General features: G+C 41.5%; 1 protein-coding gene across 4 annotated transcripts in view; it reads left to right on the forward strand.

Moving 5' to 3' along the window:
• pax7a (paired box 7a) overlaps positions 1–20,120 on the forward strand; it is an 84,301-nt gene that overhangs the window by 46,930 nt on the left and 17,251 nt on the right. For all 4 annotated transcript variants that reach the window (XM_006641941.3, XM_006641942.3, XM_069184004.1 and 1 more), the window contains exons 6-7: positions 7,803–7,968; positions 8,888–9,084. In XM_006641941.3, coding sequence (XP_006642004.1) covers positions 7,803–7,968; positions 8,888–9,084 — 363 coding nt within the window. The remainder of the gene's footprint in view (positions 1–7,802; positions 7,969–8,887; positions 9,085–20,120) is intronic.

Genomic DNA, 20,120 nt, shown 5'->3' on the forward strand with positions numbered 1-20,120 from the left:
CTGTGAAAAATCAGCTTATCTTTAAGGCATTTATATTAAACAGTACTATGGGTTTTCATAATTCTGAAAGATAAGAGTTTTTTTTTCACCTTGACTCGGTTCTTTTTTTCCCATTTCTAGTTTTCTAGTAGTTTCCTAAGGTAATGCAACTAGATTTGTTGAAACATGAGACTCCAGTTCGAAAATGGCAAATCAGTTGAACCCAATTCTTCAGGATTTCCTCATGATGGTGCAGTCATTTCAGTGCCCAAGCTCTGGAGTGGTGGAACTGCACTGGCTTGTCTGCTTGTCTGCGATGCTGATGAACAGCTCGTCAGGCTAACGTGGGTACAGCTCATCAGCTCTAGAGCCGGCTCGCACTGCTCCGAGCTCCTCGAGCGGACTTTTTCAACTCCCCTTACTCTCCTCCGCGGGCGTGCGCTGAGTTTTATTTTTGTCAAAGTAAAAAAAAAAAGTAAAGGCAAACATCCAATCCGTCTTCATCAGCCATCAGTACCCTCTAATTACCCAAATAAACGCACCCCACTTCTTGCCAAGCCACTGTTTCACTGCCCTGTCTGACAAATTGTGGGAGCTGATCCATATCTTTCTAACTGCTGAGATGATTAGTTCCAGACCCCTTGACAGGGGGTAAGAGTGTCTGTGGCTACCTGTCTTCCCCACTCCACTCCCCCCACCCCACACTGCTCTGCTCCAGCGCCAGATGGTAGCTCTGTCGCCACTGCCAGAAAAGGGGAAGAGCAATTGCATAATCCACTCAGATTTAAAAGACAATAGACCTTTCTGAAGCTCCTTTTATGTCATCTGCCTAATATTTCCTGACAGGTTACTCAGGTAGGACGAGAAAGCAGAGGGCTGTTGCAATGTAATATTAAATGAATGTAAAAAACGACGCAATAAATCAGTGCTGCAGCTGAAGTGAATTAGATTTTCATTCCTGGTGGAAGTTTTAAGAGGCGTCTGTTGTTTCCACCTCTTGAGAAACTCTATCTTCACAGAAGTGAGGGCTGAGTTACGGAGCCTGTCACATAGATTATGTTTCATTACCAATAAACATTTTGCGTGTAACTATTATATTTAGCCGAATCTAATAACTTATAAGCATTGCCTTTTATGAAGCGTAAAAATCAATTTGGCAAGAAGTTTTTTCTGTTGGGCTTTCAGCTATTTGAGTATCAATGGCTTGCACTAGCTTCCTAGTGCGAGTGGCACAATGGGAATGGGATTTCCTGAGTCATTCTTGTAGTTTGCTTTCAGACATTTGTAAAAATTTGAGATGTTTAAAACAGAAGCTTTGTGCTTGCCCTTAATACCTCCCTGTGGATAATGAAACATATCTTACACAGACATGGTGAGCTCCACGTTCCTTTGAAATGCTTTCTTGAAACTCAGTGATGGCCAATGCGATGAATGCTTGTATGGGATATCGGTATGAGAACTTGAATTTCAATTTAATCTCGGCTCGTCCACTGTATAAACTGCCTGAATGAACAGTAGCATGTATCTGCTAAAGCACATACCTGGGCACCAGGTATGCATCAGCTTCCTAATTATAGATGCATTCCAATAGCCCTTGTAGGATAACCACTGGCCAAGATCAGAGTTTGATCCTCAACTGATTTCTTAACACTTTTTGAATAAAATCCGTGCATGCGTAGGGAAACCATAAATGTTTTGTCCACAAGGATCAAGGCAGTTTCACAAAGCTCTCTCCTCTAAAGTGCCAGCCTCCATCTCGTATTCCTGAAATGATTCACAAATGGAATTATTGAATGTGAAATGTGGAAAAGCACAATGTCTGAGACAAAGGCTTTTAATTTGCTCATTTGATGTTTTTTTTTTCATGAACAAAAACAAATGCTACTTCAGAGTCAATTTTGCATGCTGTGCTGTCAATAAGAAATGATGGCTGCATTCGGGCAGTGACCTAAGTGAAGCTGCACTGAATCCATTTTTGTTCAGAACCTAAATGTCTGCTTTTATCAGATGCTTAAAAATGTCAGTTTTCGTCGGATATTAGAGACAGGTTTCTTAATCTTGAAACAATCTGATTTCACTGTGGGAGCTTCAAAACTGACTTAGACTTGAGACGATCCTTAGCTGAACGAAATTGGTTTATCTCTTATAGAAAAAAATACCCTACATGCAGTAAAAAAAGCTAAAAGGTTACAACTTTTATTTTTGTGTGTTTTAAGGAGTTGTTTGATTTCCTTTAGACCGTGAAGAAGTGTTTTTGGATTCTTACTTGGAATCAAACACCAATCTGCACGTTGTACAGTATATGGCAGTGAATGCTAGTTTTAGGTGCAAACAGAAAGAAGATAATTCCTGAGCATGCCAGAGGACTTTATAAAGGGCAGATTTGCCTCATAGGTAGATGATGCTGGCTCACCTTTATCTAGCTGCACTTGAAATCCAGTGATCTTAACATCTCAGTGTAAATGACAAAAGCTTCCTTTCCACAAACTAAGCCTCTGAGATAGTGGATTTGTCCAGTGTTATATAAAATTTTGGATCGTGAATTGCGTGGCTTTGATTTGGTTGCGGTTTTACATGTTACTGTAGAAAACTGTTCAGTCAATTGAATTGTGAGAGGAACAATTCTGTGTTGGGATGAACAGCAACTTTATACAGGCAAGAGCTGTAGTTTCTGTGGTCAGAGGAGAATGACTGTGGCAATATGAGGCTGGTGACTAGTGATCTTACCGCAGAGGAAAGGCTTGAAACTCACTGCACCTCTTTTGTAAGGAAAGAAAAAAATGCTGTGCAAAAGCTCATCTAACCTTCCTTGCTGTGCTGCTCCTGGGAGTCATGTGTTTTGAGGGCCATAATGGAACAAATGGGATTTTATGTAGATTGCAGACAAGAAATAGTTGCAATGCATTTGTGCAAGTGTTCCTACAGAGAGTCTTATTATTAGAATTTAAATGAATTTCTTTTAGTCTCTCTTTATTCCCGATGCTTATCTAGCTAATCCTACCCAATACTCTTACTTCCAGCAACTTTAATTAGCATAGTGCCAGGCAGACGACACAGAGACTGGCTTGCTGGCTGCCTGGTTATGATGAGTGAGGATCGTTCTCACACCAGCTGGGCTGAGTTGTGGCGACTTGTGGCCACTATCTTTGTGTGCAGGAACCTTCAATGAAAGCCAGCTTAATGCCCTACCATAGTCTAGAGAGTGTGGTCTCTTCTAGCCTGTAAAACAGTCGGATTTTACAGCTTTAAAACTGCTGCTAGTACTAGTTTTAAACTTTTCAAAACTCTGACGGTTTTAAAATAAGATTTGCTGTTAGACATACCATTCTTGTAACTCAGCAACCTACAGTCTCAACCGACAGCAGTAGATTGAGTGCAATCATGTAAGAAAGAAGTCCTTTGTAGGAGAGAATCCAAACCCTGACACCGTTTCTTAGAATAATTGTTGTAATGAGCAATTTGTATACCTTTTTTAACAAAATATTTCATTCGGTGGGGCACACTGTAAAATCATTCCGTAATAAAGTAAATCTTTCAGTCTTTGTAGGACTTATTCAAAACAAGAGATGTTTTCTGTCACTGGAGAGCATCTAGCTCATGTAAAGGAGGCATGACTGTATGCTCTGAAAATAGTTTCACTCCCCTTTCTGTGAAATATCTGGGTGTCAGTTTATTTGAGTAATTTTAATTTTCCCTAAAAACTTCAAGTCTCATTCTGGAAGCTCCGTTTTTCTCTTTTCCCAACAAAACATGCAAATTCTGAAACTGATTTAAGGTAAAGAATTATTGTTAATAATAATTATTATTTTTTTATTATTCCTTACACCTTTATAGCGCTTTTCTGGACAATCCACTCAAAGCGCTTACTTATATTATCCAGTTTCAGAGATCTCCAATGTCTCTGAAGGGACCATCTGGGTCCAGAGCCCCTCTCTGACTTCCCCAGTCAGGATGGTCAAGACCCCCCCCCAGCAGCCCCAGCCCAGAGCCCGGCCATGAAGAAGCTGAGAGATTGATGTCGGTCTCTTTTACGCCTCTCAGGCTCTGTTATGTTCTACTTTTTTGCTGTGAAATTCAATCACGTTATCCAGGTTTTACTCCTCATCGTCTGTCTCCCAGCCATTCCCCCCTCCGCGCTGTAGCAGTAATCCTAGGAAGACATATAGCCGGTGTCTTCCAACTGGAAAGAAAGAGAAAAAATGATAGGCCTGTGTGATTGATAACAAATGAGAGAAGAAGGCTCAGGGAGGTTACTGTCCTAGGATCTCCTCTCAGCTGCCTGAGCTTTTCTGATTTCGTACGCTCCGCTCCACGGAAATATTGAACACGCACCACCAGCTCTTATTTTGTGTGATTCTTTTATTTATTTGTAACACCCTCCATCTCTCCAAAGTACCGTTTCTTGTTCCATTCCTGTTACAATGTCCTGTATCTTTGAAAGGTGGTAAACTTTTTTTGGGGGGTTTTGGTTTTGGTGTCAGGTGTCAAACTTCACTTACTAGAGCCTGGAACTGCGTTCTCAAAGCAGAGCTTTGGTTTCTAGAATGTCTGTCTGTGATTTAACCTCCACAATAATAAAACATCTCTTCCTAAAGCAGGCGCTTTATAGATGGAAAATTATTTTTTTATCAATTAGTTTTTGTTCACTTGATTTGCATAAACTGTACTAGGCACTGTAAGATGAAGTGAGCAGTAACCTGTGAGAGAGAACTAAACTAGGCTGTGGAAATTACATGTGTGCTCAATGGAGACAGTGTCATCAAACCAGACTTGGATCACATATTCCAGTGTAGAAAGCAGAAAGCTTGTTATATTGTACACATAGACCAGTGTGCATCATACACTTGGCAGGACCAAACTGTTTCTATCCTTTAGTCTCTGAAGACTACAGTGTTAACAATTCTGTGTGGATATATAAACATTATGCCCCAAACTGGCTACTTTTAATTGTGATTGCATAGTGCCCTTGGGTATTTTATAAGCCTGTCTGTTCAGACATTACCACATTGTTTAAAAGCCTCTGTCAGTTCTGTGCAATAAAAAACTGTCACTGATATGCTCTTGTAAAAGGTTGAATGCTAAACGTCACTGTTGAAGCAAGGTGGCATTACAGAAGTAAAACCTTTCTCAGTTGTCCTAACAGCTGGAGGGAAATACTGATGATTTTTTGTTAGTGCAGCACTGGAAAACTGGAGTAAAGTTTATGTTACTGTAGGAGGCTTAAAACTCCACAAAAAGATTATGAGTTCCTCGTGTAAATGTGGAGCATAGTTTAGTTTCAGCAAAGCAGTTCTCAGTGTGTGTAGGTTTGTTTTTTTGTGTTTTGTGCTCTTTTGCTGCAGTGGAACACCAGCAATCCAAACAATTAGTTTCCCGTGGAGTTGAAGAGGGCAACTTGTGCCTGCAGCATTTTGTTTCTGTTTTTTTTCATTTTCTTTCTGCCTTTTCTTTCTTTCTGCGCTGAGGAAGGGAAGGAAATGGGTCTGACAATAAAGGAGGGGTGGGGCTGGGGGTGGGGTTCAGAGTTCAGAGGTGAGGGGTCCCACTGGGCTGGCCAAGGAAAGCTCTCTGTCTGTGTGGAGTGGAAGGAAGAGCAGTTTACTCTGATGCAGCAGCAGAAAAATGCCTCTGGGCTGGGCTGCTGTTTGTCTGTGCCCAGCTGGAGATCTCCACACTTCGACGAAGTCCTCCTCTCACACAAACCTGCCATCATTCTCCCAGACATCCCAATAACAGACACTTCCTCCTGGGGAGAGGGAGCAGGAGTGGTGGGGGAAGAGACACACGACAAATCAGAAAGGCACCAAATCTTTTTGGGAAACAAACAGAGCAAATTGTAGACCTGTTGGGATTTGATCGTGGGTAAGACTCCTGTCTTCTGTGTTATTATACAGACATTGAGATGGTTTCTTAAATATCATACACAAATACATAAAAGAGAGTGGTGTAAATTCATATCAATTATCTTGACTGATTGCAATATATATATATAATTGTGGTCAGTGCACAATTTATTTGAGAAAGTTTATTTAAAGAGTTAGAACAGAATGCACTTCACAGAATTTTTTTTTTTCATGTTCTCTGAATGCACTGCCTTGGGAAATTTCAGATGATCAGGAGCTTCAAATGAGAGGATATTAATAACCAGGATTGCACTTCTTTGAATTTTGTGCAGAACATCTCGATCAGAATCTCTCGAATATTTATGTATTGTATGTGTGTGTGTGTGCACGCACTTGTGTGTGTGTGTATGCGTGGGCCCGAGTGCCTGCGCTAACTCTTGATCAGTTCTCTCTCTGAAAGCATGGCTCTTGAAGAGCTGTTTAAAAAGGACGCCCACCCTTTGTGCTCACTGTTTACCCCAGCCCATTGAAGGGCTATTGTTGCTCTTTATCATACCCCCACACAATGGCCGGCCCATTTGAAAAACAACTGTAGATTAACTGCAGTAACAGTGTATTAAACTCTGACTAAGCGCCACTCCGAGGCACAGATCAATGTCTCTCAACCTTTTGCAAGCTGAAGGCCACAGCCAGGTTTTGGTGAAATAAAGCAGGTTGTGAATACAGATTATGTTCATGCTAAGCAGAAAAATACATTAATTATATAAAAAACAGAATAATTATATTGCCAATTTTATTTTTTAAAATTAAAAAGGTTTGGGTCAACTGTAAAAGTGACAGTTTTATTTTGTACTTTTCTGTCAAAGAACGTTTGGTTAGATTTCAGATTTCTAAATTTTAGAAAGTAATTATTACTGTAAGGCACACAAAATCTATTTTAGGCACCTTGGTTGCTCATTTTTCATCAACTGAAGTAAAGTATAAACCAAACACACTGTTCATTTCTGGTGCCTATACTGTCTTATTAAAGTCACTGTCATGTGTTTTAAAATGTATTGAATAAGAAAAGACTTCAATAGATATAAGTAGCTCAAGTAGGTGGCTGCGTCAGCATGTGTAGGCTGCAAAGGAACAAGTGAAGGTTTATTCCATGCTGAAAAGAGAAGAAAAGAAACACAACGTTTCAGCTGTGGAGCCTTCTTTGGGTGTGAAACCCGAGCTGTGGTCACAGCTGAATGCCATGCTTCCAGTGCAGTTTCAGTTTGACGATATATGCAGTTTCTTAATTAGTCCTTTGAGCATTGACTGCTCCACTTGTAGGCCTACAATGAAGAGTGTTCAAAGCACACGGCTTTGGAAGAGGTTTGCTCTGTGACCAGCAGTAGGTTATTCCCCAATTGAATTCAGATAACCAGTGAAATATATGAAGATCTCTGATGCAGTGGAAACAGAGGGTACAAACACCACAGCACCCATCCCTCAGCCCCTGCCCCGGTTACATCCCTTCTTACAAAGTGTACAACAGGTTCACAAACATACTTGAGATGTCTGGACCAAGAGGTCTTGTCTATCTCTGACCTTTTAATTACTTTTCCTTTCTGACTGAGGATTAAGGGACACTGTTTACACAGATCACAGAGCTGCAGCCTCTTAAGAAGAACAACCATCTTTGGCCACTGTGTTAACTTGCAGTTTTCAGGAGGGATTAGGCATTTTAACAGCCCACTCAAAGTGAGAGAGAGATTGATTGCAGATGGCTGCATGGATAATAGAGAAGAAGAAAAAAAAACTGTTTTAAGGCTAGAAGAAAACTAAAAACACATCTTGATCATTGTTGTCCTGTTCATTATGCTTTTAGAATTTTTAGAAACTCACGTTTAGGGTTTAACGGCTCAAGACGACTCATTATTTTTCATGTCTGTTTGGTTTTCTTGGGGGTGGACAGTATAGCTGAGGGTCATGTTTGTTTTCTGTCTCCAGGTGTGGTTCAGCAACCGACGAGCCAGGTGGCGCAAGCAAGCAGGAGCCAATCAGCTGGCTGCGTTCAATCACCTGTTACCTGGCGGGTTCCCGCCCACTGGAATGCCCACTCTGCCAACGTATCAACTTCCTGAGTCTACCTATCCCACCACCACAATATCACAGGGTAGGCCATCTTCTGTCGCTATCACGTGTGTCTAGTGTCTTCCTGTAAGTAAAGAACCAATATCAGGAATGTTCCTGGATTCTTCTTGTGCTTGTGTCTGGCAATGAAGTAAACAGATCATTGAGTGACAACGTCTACTTCTATGCACACTAAAAGGGAATGGTATCTTCCCTCGTCCCGTATGAAAAGCTACGTCCGGTCTGCAAATAGAATTCTGATATAATACAAAAAGCCCTTTTGTTTGAGAATATTTCACACATTCCCTCAGGACACTCCTATAACTGAGTGACTAATTGAAATGTAGAGATATTTTCACAGTGGTTTACATCCGGTTAACGAGTGTGAATTGTATGCAGTAGTAGCGCTGCACAATTTTGTGTTTCATGAAGAAAGATGGCAACTGCCATCTATTCACTATGTTATTTAACAAAGAAATTGAATGGACATTGAATTTTGTGTCTATCTAAAGAGTGAATTTAATGTATATCAATGAAATAGCATGTGTCAATAGTCCTTAAAGAACTAATGGTTTCCCATGTGTTTAGGACCAGTGAGGCCTGAATGTGGCCTTTCCCTTCACTCATTGTTGATTACATCTCTGCTCTTCTTGTTCTTTCATTTTAATTGTAATTGGAGTTCTGCTGCCTACACAGCCAAATCCTGATTGGAGGGTGTTTCTATCATAGCGGATTATTTTCAGGACTTCTGTTGAAAACGTGGTAGGAGGTGCCACTCAAGCTCGTGGCGATGGTGGGGGACGTCCTTGTTTCTCGTTCTGGTCAACTTTCCATGAATAAAATCTTTTTCAATCTAAATCCCCAGAGGTTCCTAGGGCCTGTGAGAAGTGTGCGGGAGCTCAGGGCTCTCAGCGCTGTCTGCCGTGCTCGTAGTCACACTAACGCCCGGCGTGTTCCTACAGATGGCAGCAGCACAGTTCACCGGCCCCAGCCGCTCCCCCCCTCCACCATGCACCAGGGCGGGCTCACGGCCGACAGCAGCTCCGCCTACGGCCTCTCGTCCAACCGCCACAGCTTCTCCAGCTACTCGGACACCTTCATGAGCCCGTCAGCGTCCAGTAACCACATGAACCCGGTCAGCAACGGGCTTTCTCCACAGGTCAGTGAGGGGTGGCCGGTATGGGCGCAAAAAGAGCTGGGTGGCTGAATGCCCTTCTTCTCCCCTGCTAAATCTGTGTTTTCAACACCACTTGAGTGTCCTAGGATGATCTTTTGATGCCTTCTGTGTAGGGTTCTGCAGGGGTTTTTGTCGTGTGCTCCAGTTAGAACCCTTCTTCCGATGACATACTGGCGAGGTTAATGTGTGTCTTTCCATTGCCTCTGTGTGTACCCTGCAATGAGCTAGCATCTGGTCCAGAGTGAGCCCTACACTTTGAAGACAGGCTCCTGGTGGCCCCAGTCCTTAGTCCTAAGGATTCTTGTGGCACAGTGACACTCAGTGACCAAGTTCTGTAACTGAAGTCTCCCTTTAGAATCTGTTCCATTAAAACTATTACGAAGAAGGCACTTCAGCCTTCATTGTATATATTTCTACATTTCTTGTTTCATTGGATGGCTGATAAAATAATTTGATTTTGCACAAATCAACCTTAACTATCAGAAGTAGGATGAAGCAAACGAAAAGGAATCCTTATGTTACTTTTACAAAATCATACATAGTTCTTGCCAATGCTAAACGTAAAATGGGTCAAACTAAGACAAAAATGTAAATATTTGAATGTCAAAATGCTAAATAAGGCATGTAAAAACCCTGTAGGAAACCGAAGCAGGATACAATATTTTGTCATGAGCAATATTGCAAAAATGTCTGTAGATACAGTTCCACTTGACATTGGGTGTCTGGGAGTCATTGTGTTGCATTGGAGGCTTTTGAAAAACCTGTAGATCTAAATTCCCTCAGATTATGGTTAGATCCTTCTGTTAAATAGAGGAGAATTCCAGAGTCAGTGTGCAAACCCTGCTGTACAGTGTCAACTACTATATGTCTTCTAAAATAACATAGGCAGCAAACAAGCACTTCTTTCTGGTAATGTTTTAGTTACTGAAGGTAGCCGTTCAGCACCATTAAACATCAGTCTTCACAACTGTTCTGTCCACAGAGACTGTAATGAAGTTGGATTCTGGACCCTGATGAATTTTCAGTACAATAACTGAGGGCTCTAAATCCTATAACTTCATGGCCACCTTCAGCAAGGTGACTTTCCAGTGCAGGTACAGCCGATTTAGACATGAAGTGCATCCCTCCGAGCTCCCTGTCCCTCTTTCCTGAAAAGAAATAGCAGAGAAAAATGAATATAATTTGATGTCTTGGTGTCCTATTTGGAGTATAAATCAACGGGAGGCATTAGATTCGTATATCGCCGAGCAGTTCTTTTCTGTTGTAAAAAAATGCAATTGCTGAGTCTGTGTCTTCGTGTCTGTGTGTTTGAGCAAAGAGGGGATTCCACATGTTATGCTTTCTGGGCACCTTGAATAATAAGCATTCAAAATTAGACTTTCTGGTAGGGGTTGATTCTTAAATACCACTGAATAAAAAATGACTGGTATTGATGCAAATCACTGGTGAAGAGTAAATTATATGCAATTACCCACCGATACTGGGCAGTCCTGCCCACCCTAAGCAACAAGATCTAGCTAACAAGCAGAAAATAAGATTGAAATGGTGTGTAAAGAGTTGAAAATGAATTTCAATGCTGCATTTGTCCGCAATTACCCCCTCGTTCACACGTATTTTATTGGGAGCCTTTTTTTTCCAAATATTTCTCAAAGCAGATTGGAAACATTCTGGTATTACTCTCTCTTTTTCTCGAGAGAAGAAAGAATTAAGGATTTGATTACAAAAAAGAGATTTTCTCTTGTACTTGAGAGTTGGGGGGATAACACAGGCATTTCACAGCATGTTTGATTGTTAATCATAGTGGAAGGGCTTTAAGTACTAATGCTCTCCGTGCAAACCTGCATAAATATCAGGAACATGGATGGCTTTTTTTATTAATGTGAGTATTTAATGCCTGCTGTAAAAATAGCTCTCTCTGTACATCCTATGCGTGCTAAAAAAAACCTTTCCGGTTTTATATGATGGTTTATCAGGCCACCATGTAGACAACAAAAGGATAATTTTTTTAAAGAGACCTCATAGATTCTTAGATGAATGCCTCATTTCTGTTGTTGGTGAATTGTCGTATTTGTGTGTCAGAAGTAAAAAGTCTGATCGAAATAAGTGGTTTATTTCTGCAATTTAACAAACCAATATAAATGGACATGTGGCAAAATGTAAATTAAATTCAAATTTTTAAAAGCAACAATGCTGCAGTTTGCAATGGAGGAAAATCACGTAAGGGGAAAAAACACGGCTTTTAAAGAAATATTTCTTGTATGAATTTATGAAGGACTGCCTTCCTTAATATAGAATACAAATAGTACACAATGATATATCGGCCTCCTGCATCACCATTACACACATTAGGAAGAGGTGTGGATTCAATAGTAATTGGAGAGAAGTGAAAGCAATTCCCTTACTTTACTTGAGAGTGATGTGTTAAGGTAGAGATGCAGTGCCGGAGGTACACTTTCCCCAGACTGGCAGTGGCAGTCATCGGCAGTGGGGTAGAAGAACAGAGCAGCAAAGGCTCTGGCAGCTCATGGCTCAACCCCAGCATGTGCCAGTCCCATCTGCGCCCGATCACCCAGTGATCAGACTGTGGAATGGGTGTAGGGTGGTACCTGCTGGATAAGATAAGATCACTTTATTAGCCATATACAATTTCTTGTATTTGGTATTCGTCTTTTCGCATACCCCAACTTGCTCTCCATGGGACACACAGACAGGGAGAGAAGCTTGGGGTATGCGAAAAGACGAATACCAAATACAAGAAATTGTATATGGCTAATAAAGTGATCTTATCTTATCCAGCAGGTACCACCCTACACCAGCCATTTATACAGCGCCCCTGGAGCAGTTGGGGTTAAGGGCCTTGCTCAGGGGCCCAACAGAGTAGGATTCCTCTGCCGGCTGCGGGATTTGAACCGGCAACCTTGCAGCCACAGGCGCAGATCTTGAGCCACAGTGCCACCGCTCCTGCTGAGCCATTCAGTAGCATGGGAGGCCCAGCAGGTACCACCCGGCCCAGTCCAATCGCACAGGCTCACACTGATAAGGGCCCATTCCATATTCTGATGGCAAACACATCCGCCACTGTCAGGGCCTTACTGTGGGGACACGAGCGCCCTTCTTCCCAGGCTCTCACAACTCGGCACTGCTTTCACAGACCGCTCCCAGAGCCTATGGCTGCGCACGACATTCCCTCTCCGGCCCTGAAAAAAGTCCACATTCCCTGGCATTTCAGGGAAAACACAGGGCATCTGCTCCAGTCAATTATCCTTCGGGAGTTTTTCTTCTTGTTCTCTGTTGATTTGCTTGCACCAAGTGCAGCTGGGATTTTCCGTCTTCTTTAAAAACATCCACAGCGAACAGACAGGGATTCCATATCACTGTGCTCAGTGCAAAGCCAGGACAATTATTCTCCAGAGACGTGCAAATCAAAACTCTTTGAAAGCACTGTAATCATTCCTTACAAGACACTCAAATAACTTTTTTTCTATGTGTGTGTATGTATTTATGTGTTTTACCAATGTACTGGGGAACACTAATCTGTCACACTTTAATATAAGTCCCAGTTTTTTTTTTGATGAATGAGTGTGGACTGAGGGAATGAATGGAAGGATTTCAATTTGCCAGAAAATATTTCTTTCTCTCTTACAAATCAGTCTTTCAACAACTTCATACCCCAAAGGAGTATGTTTTTCTCTAAAATAGTTTTGTTTTCCTTTCCTCTTTACAAGGACAAGCTGTTTAGTGCCTTTGTGCTTGATTGACTTTAATTGGTTTAGCAGTACAATCCATGAAAGGATGCCTCACACTATTGTAGTAAGTTACTGTATATTTCTTTCACTGTCTGTGGTTAATACTAAAGGGATGGTCATATCTCATGTGTCTATCAGTTGTACGGGTCTCTTTTGCTTGAAAAAAAATGGAATAACTTTGAGGTAGACTTAGATGTTTTAAGCTGCTGGTATTTGTTTCTTCTTCAGTGTAGCTTGTGTGACAAAATATGCAGCTATAGTTAAAATCAGCGATATTAAGGATTGATTTCTGAAGATGGTAATGGAGCAAGCTGAAAAAGCAGGATGAACACAGAACAGACAACTTCTAGCCTTTGGTGGTGACGCAGGAGTCCTACCAGTGGGGATTTCAGTTAACCTGGGTACATACACAGCTTCCAATAATGTGACCACCCAAAAGGGCTGGTTTCTGGATTAGAAATGTCCCTGTATCTGTGGGTTCTCACTTCAACGTCTCTTAACATCTCTTTAGTCCTGTGTCAGGTTCAGGGTGTAAACTATCCATTAAGATCGCACATGCCAGTGTTGTACACAGTATTTTTACATTTACATCTTATTTCTACATCAGTGAATGACCATTTTTATGGATGATTATTTATGGAGTCACTTGCTGTAAATGCTTGATCTCCATGGGCAGTTTGCAAGATTCCTTCTTGATCTATAATGTAAAGTGATGTCCCGCGTGGTCATTGTGCTGTTGGTACTCGGCGCTTCAGAGGTAGAATTGCATCTCCAAGCGCATGGATACACTCCTCCACACCAGCAACCAGCTGCATGATGGCATGGCTGCCTGACCACACAACGCTCTTCACCCTGCCTGCCTGTAATCACCAGGCACCAGGCTTGCCAAGTGTGCAGAGCGGGCGTTTATTCTGGGCTTCACAAAATCTGAATTTTGACTCGGATGTTGAACCTGGTAAGAAAGCCAGCATTCGGGTCAAAGAAGTCAGGACTCGAGCGCTTATTCTCCCTCTCTCACACTCTGTGCAGCAGAAAAACGCGTCCAAACTGCAGTTCCACTCAAGCCCTTCTTTGTCCCTTTGACCATGGGAATGAGTATCCAATATTGTTGGGGATTTAAGCAACATCTGTTCGAAGAAATATATATATATTTGTGTGTGTGTGCATGTGTGTGTGTGTGAGAGAGAGAGTACATTATTCCTTCCACTTCTAGTTTTGATAGGCTTCTTGTTACTTGTTAAGATTGGAAAAAACGTGCAATTTTCTGTAAATAAGGTTCAGTGGCTGCCTGCCAGGGTGTAATAGGTTCTCACTGTGTTTATTCCTACAACAGGTGCTCATAGTTTCTCCCTCACTCCATATCCCCTCTGGTGCATGTGGGTTTTTAGTTTTTTCTTTGTGTTTTTTTAATTATTATTATTGTTATTGTTGTGTCTTGGTGAGCAGCCCCTGAAGATGATGCTATGTAGGGGGTATGTGTCATTATCCCTGCTTGGCCAGTGTCCGAGAGCTGTCTTATGCTCTTGGCTTTTTTTTTCTTTTCTGCAGCTCATGTGGAATCTGAGCCGAACTGAAAGCTCTCCAGACATCCCCATGTAAAATGAATGAACTCAGGCTCATAAGTGAAACTAATTCACAGGCAATGCAATACATTTCTGTACCATTGAGGGACTTAGATGAGGGTCACTTCGTGTCTATCAGCTATTGATGTTTCAGATTTAAAAATATGTTATTGCAGAAAAAAGTGTGATGGTGAAGGACAGAATTTCAGGATGCAGGTACCAAGTTAATACACAGCCAGGGAATACAAAAGTCTTCTCATCAGTAATTCTTTGCTTAGTGCAATGAATAAAAGCAACCTTTTTCATCTTGAATCATGCTCAGTGGCTCACTTTTATCACAAGTCCTTTATTGCAAGATGGGGACCCCTACTGGGAGGCCTGAGAAAATAGCAGCTTATAAACCAAAAAAAATCTAGTCTTTATTCATCCTGAAGCTAGTGTATTTCTTTTTTAAGCTGAACAACTTTAGAGATGCTCTGTTTATCAATTGCTAAAGAAAAATGACTCTTTATGACAGATACCATAGTGGTCCATCTGTAAAAATGTATGCCATATTTGATATCTTTAACAAGTTTAATAGACACAGATGTTGAAAAAAGGACAGAGCATTTCCTTCATTTACATCTGTGGAATAAACCTGTGCTCTAAATTGTGTGGCAAGCATTGATTCAGCCCTGGCATTTCATTAACAAAAAAGTATTTATTTTCTTTTTCATCAGTCCAAATGCAATGTATCCTCCCAAAATTGCTCACTTAGCTTCAAAACTAGCTGTTGGAACCTCACTCCCAGTAGCTGCATATTTTATTGGGATTGAATTAAAATGCAAAGGCAGAAATTCAATACAACATGTCAAATACATAAAATGTATTTGACAAATAAGTCAGTTCACAGCTTGGATATCTTGTTATGCTTGCGAATCAGATACTACATGTTGAAGAGCATATTTCTGTATTTCTTTGGCAGTCTGTGTGTATATATATATAAACCAGGTTCGACAATATTGGACCTACACTAACTTTCATCTTGGAAACTTAATGAGATCGTGCAATGACCAGATCGAAATGTCATTGCAAGCATGATTTCATTCTGATTGAATTAAACTAACAATGCACATTGCCGCACAGCTCCCATGTCTGCGTCTCCACAGCGCCTCTCTCTCTCTGCGTACACGCAGATATCTAGAGAATAACCGAGAGAGAGAGAGAGAAGGTGGAAGAGCTGCACCTAGCGAACGTGTACACGCCGTGGGCGTACATGCAGAAGAGGTGCATTGTTGTGTTTCTAAGACACAAGACCGACCGTCGCTCACAAAAGAAGCAGGCACAGCCGAGGAAGATGTGCGCAAGTACGTTTGCTGCCGCGGTGAAGATTTGTGTTTTGGAATGAAGGGACTCTGGCTAGCATTTGATGTTGGGGATGGAGCGGCGAATAGGCTGGGTTTCAGCACTGGGGGATCAGAGGCAGAGCAGCACTCACCAATACTCGCTTTGATCCATATCCCCAGGCCTGCTTGACTGTGCAGCGCACGCTGACTGAGTCCTCCGAAGTGATTCCTGACAACTGTCTGGCAGAGATAAGGGAGGGGGACTCAAACCGCACTCTGGAGTTCCATTAGCACAGCAGCCACTTTAAACTGGATGATTTATATTTAAGAAGCCCACACAGGGGTTGCCAAAAAAGAAAATATATAAAAAAACTGTAGTTTTGGCTCAGTCCTTCTCCTTTTCTTGCGTTTGACAAGACATTGTGCACCTGAATATCAATGAGCGCCAGTCGAATATAGTCTCACATGTTATTAAAACTTGTGTATTAAGCCCTTCGCTGGGCACTGTATCAGCTGGCAAGCTCTACCGCCATCAAATCAAAAGAACCAACGCATATATTTACATCACATCAATACGCGCAGTGTAAGCGGTAAAAAAAAGATACTTGTTAATTAGAAGTCATCTTAAACACAGATACTGTTTCAATTTGGCAAGAATTAAAGAAATAAGTAAGAGGCTTTAGCAAGAAAAAAGGGAAAGAAACCTGCTTGGAAGCTGCCAAAAAAATCAGGGAAATTAAATCATATCCACTGGCAGAATGTTTTTAGCATAAATTTCTGGAGGTTTGTTCTTTGCCTACTGTGCGGAAACAGGAGAGTCTCACTGAAGAATGTTTCATTTGATTGCTTCCATATAAAAGGCAGGTGGTGGTTGGGGACTTGGGCCAGGCTGAGCTAACATGGGCTGGGTCAGTGTCCCAGTTATGACCCCTGGGCTTGGACACAGATACTGTTTAAACTCAAGGAACTGCACAGTGAGAACCCCGAGCCAGTCACCGGTAGGGGTTGCCATCTTTAAGATGAATCCTCTATCTAGTGCCCTGTGACCTTGCTGGACCTGTGCTATGCTTTGACAACACTGGGGTGAAGGTTTTGCTCATGGGGTTTTATTTCCATTCCAGCGGATTCCCCCCTTACCGCGAGTATACCTCAGACCGACATTGTGTGTAAAATCCTAACCTATGCCGTAGTGTAAGGATTGGGTGGCTCCAGAGGGAAGCCTGGTGCCCTACTGGGACACAGCGGGAATGGAATATTGTGTGGGAGCGGCGTTCCTCCATGCCGCCACAGTGGGAATGCTGTTTGACTCAGGTTAAGTGATCGGGATCATGTTTAGTAGTGACAGCTTGTATGGCTTCAGGCTAGACTGGCTGTTTCTACATGTGTCAGATGAAGAATGACGCAAACCATAGGCTCAGCTAATGTCCTGCTCTCTTTTGCAGCCTACTCTGACTCCAGTATTGACAGCAGGGATGGGTGCTGTGATCTGGGTGTCTCCAGAGTGGAGAGAGGCTCCAAGCCTGCCTATCGTCTAATTTCTGATGATTTACAAAAATAAAACATAATGACAAAATGAGTACAGTATGTAGAGCTCACAGATTGAAACCTTTGTTCTTTTTGCAACGTTTCAAAGCAAGTCCTATTGTGGCTTCAATCTAAAAAGCCCATTACTTGACATGAAGTGTTGCACCACCTGGTGGGCAGTTATGGAACCTACAAATACCGCTCACTGATAAACCATCAAAATAATCCCATTAGATTAAGTATTTGAAAATTATTTTTCACTCCTACTCACTCCACTGCATATCTCTGCCAGGTGTCTGATGACTGGGAGACAGAAGTGTTTATTGCTTGTTGCATTGAGTAGTATTATTCCTTCTTGTTATCTAGAAGAGAGCCCTTTATTGCCTAGTGCTACTGAATCTCTACATCCTGGTTTATTTCATTAGGTTCAGAAGTAGCTGTTGGGTTTCAAGAGGCATTCCTGTGGAATCATATCTTTAGCGAATTCAGAAGTTTTGCTTATTTCCTTCTCTGTAATTACTGTGCTGTCAAACACACTTTTAAAAGCTCTCTCTCTCTCACTGGCAGGTCAGGGACGTGGGGGCAAAGCAGAAAATTAGGACTCATAAAATATAGAGATTATCTAAAATAAGTGATAGATCTGTACATGTCGTAGCTAAATAAATTGATCCTTTTAAGAATGAGATCAGCTGGTACAGTAGAAAAAAATGTATATTTTTGCCAGACAGCAATCCACTGATAGTCACACAGACCCTTTCCTGCACAAGAGCTTAACAAACCAGGCCAGCCAATTGGACTTGGGGTGGATCCTTGCTTGCCTCTTTTCTTTAACCTCAATCTCTAGCACCCTAGCGCAGCAAAGTAAGATGAAATACGGACTTACCTCCATTTCTCAAAGAAATAAGTTTGAGTTGGTGTTTTTATTATTTTATTCTTTCTTTTTTTCTACCAACTTTTTTTTTCTTTTCGCAGCTTTGGCCTATAGTGTATGTCTCTCGCTCTCTCTTTCTTTCTCTCTCTCTCCCCAGAGAGAGGAAACATTATTCCCCTTCGCACAGATGAAAGGCTACAGCGGACAATAAAAATGCTATTTAAATGCAAGGGTGTTTGTGTGCGGGTGAGAGATATTTCCTGCAGAAAGTGAGCTGTTGCATCCTGATAAATAGTAAATATAAGGGAATGCGATTTACATTTATCTTGCAGAGGCAGCCAATATAAATTTCAGTAAATCCTAGAAGATGAGGATTTAAGTAGGGACTGGCTGAGACCAATTCTTACACTGTGGGTCCCACGCAATAGAAATGCCTATTAGATTGAGAATTGTATTTCCTTATTAAAGAGTATAGGCACTAGCATTGACAGCATCTCGATTGCTATCACTTTTATAAACTCATATGTATATAAATGTACTGTACGTACATACATACACATCCATGCGAAACTTTTCTTTAAAATATAAAATAAGTCAAATTTAGTTTTTTTTCTGATGTGATATGATGTAGCCCTCAACTACTTCTGTCAACCTGTCCTGGTCTTTTCTATAATTTCTACAGTGTTAGCAGGTTCCACCTCTAGATCTCTGCAAAAAACAATGCTCAGCTTTAAAGAATCCATGCACAGACATCCAGTCATCAGCGTTGGTAGACTAGGAAAGGGGACATTACCATGAAGAGCAGGGTGATCAATTAAAACCTGTTTCTGTAAAGTGCAAGTGATGTCATTTTCCACTGGTTTTACATTGTAACATTGTGACACACTGACCTAATGCCTTGCAAAGCATTACAGTGGATTTAATAGATACTTCCAGCAGGTGAAATACTCAAACAATTGTGTTGTGGGAATGAAACTCTTTGGTCTGTTATTGGTAGAAATGTTGTGCCCAAGACATCTCAAGTCTTTTTTCTTAAAGTGATAGAAGAAAAACTGAGAAGTGATTGTTTGCAATAATTAAATGCTGAAGAGGTTGCTGCCGTAAATCATTATTTGTTATGTGCTTCAACACAATGCTTATGTCATCCTTTCCTTTTGCAGCAAAGTGTTACAAATTTCATTTGGAAGCACAGAAAACCTTGCTCTTACCATTTACGTATTTGTTCAGCATCATTTGACTCAGTATTGTTTAACATTATTGAACCCGACAAATAGCTGTTACTCAATCCATTAAATGGCAGCAAAATCGAATTACCTTAGATTATAACACAGGCTTCTGCAATTACCTCTTCTCTCTCCCAACTTGCTTCTGGTTTGTGTTGTTTTCAGGTTGTTTATTGGGCCACAACAAGAGCCTCTCTCTCTCAGTGGTAGCGCAGGAGTAATGTGGGAAGAATAAAGCCACTCTAGTTTTGACTGAAGCTTTTTGGCCTATATGGACATCAAGCACAGATTTGTTTAGTGGTCAACTTAATATTTCTTTCCCTGCCTTCAGGTTGCCCACCTGTCACTTACTGAGTAACGGGTCACTCTTAGCTCAAGTGGAGTGACACTTGACCAAAGCACAAGTCGCAACCACTGTTGCTGTCCAAAAATAGTAAAGATACAGTAACAGCAAAAGCTTGTTAGAACAATAAATTTCACAACAGTCCTTTTTTTAACAAAAAGAGTTTGCAGGGTATCTTTGGCAGCACAGTCCTGTATATCCAGGCTGTATCTGCATCGCTGCCCTCAGTCCAGAGAAGATGGTGTGTAGATGAAGCTGGATACCAGCACAGCCACAGCCACAGGGTCTGGGCCAGGCGCTGTACAGTATGTCTCAGAAAGGCATCACATGAAAAGACACAGCAGGCAGACAGAGCTCGAGTGTGATTCCCACAAGCTTTAAACACAGTGTCTGACCATTCAGAATACACTGAAGCCTTGCTTTT

Source organism: Lepisosteus oculatus, chromosome 25, assembly GCF_040954835.1.
Source record: "Lepisosteus oculatus isolate fLepOcu1 chromosome 25, fLepOcu1.hap2, whole genome shotgun sequence".
Lineage (NCBI taxonomy): Eukaryota > Metazoa > Chordata > Actinopteri > Semionotiformes > Lepisosteidae > Lepisosteus > Lepisosteus oculatus.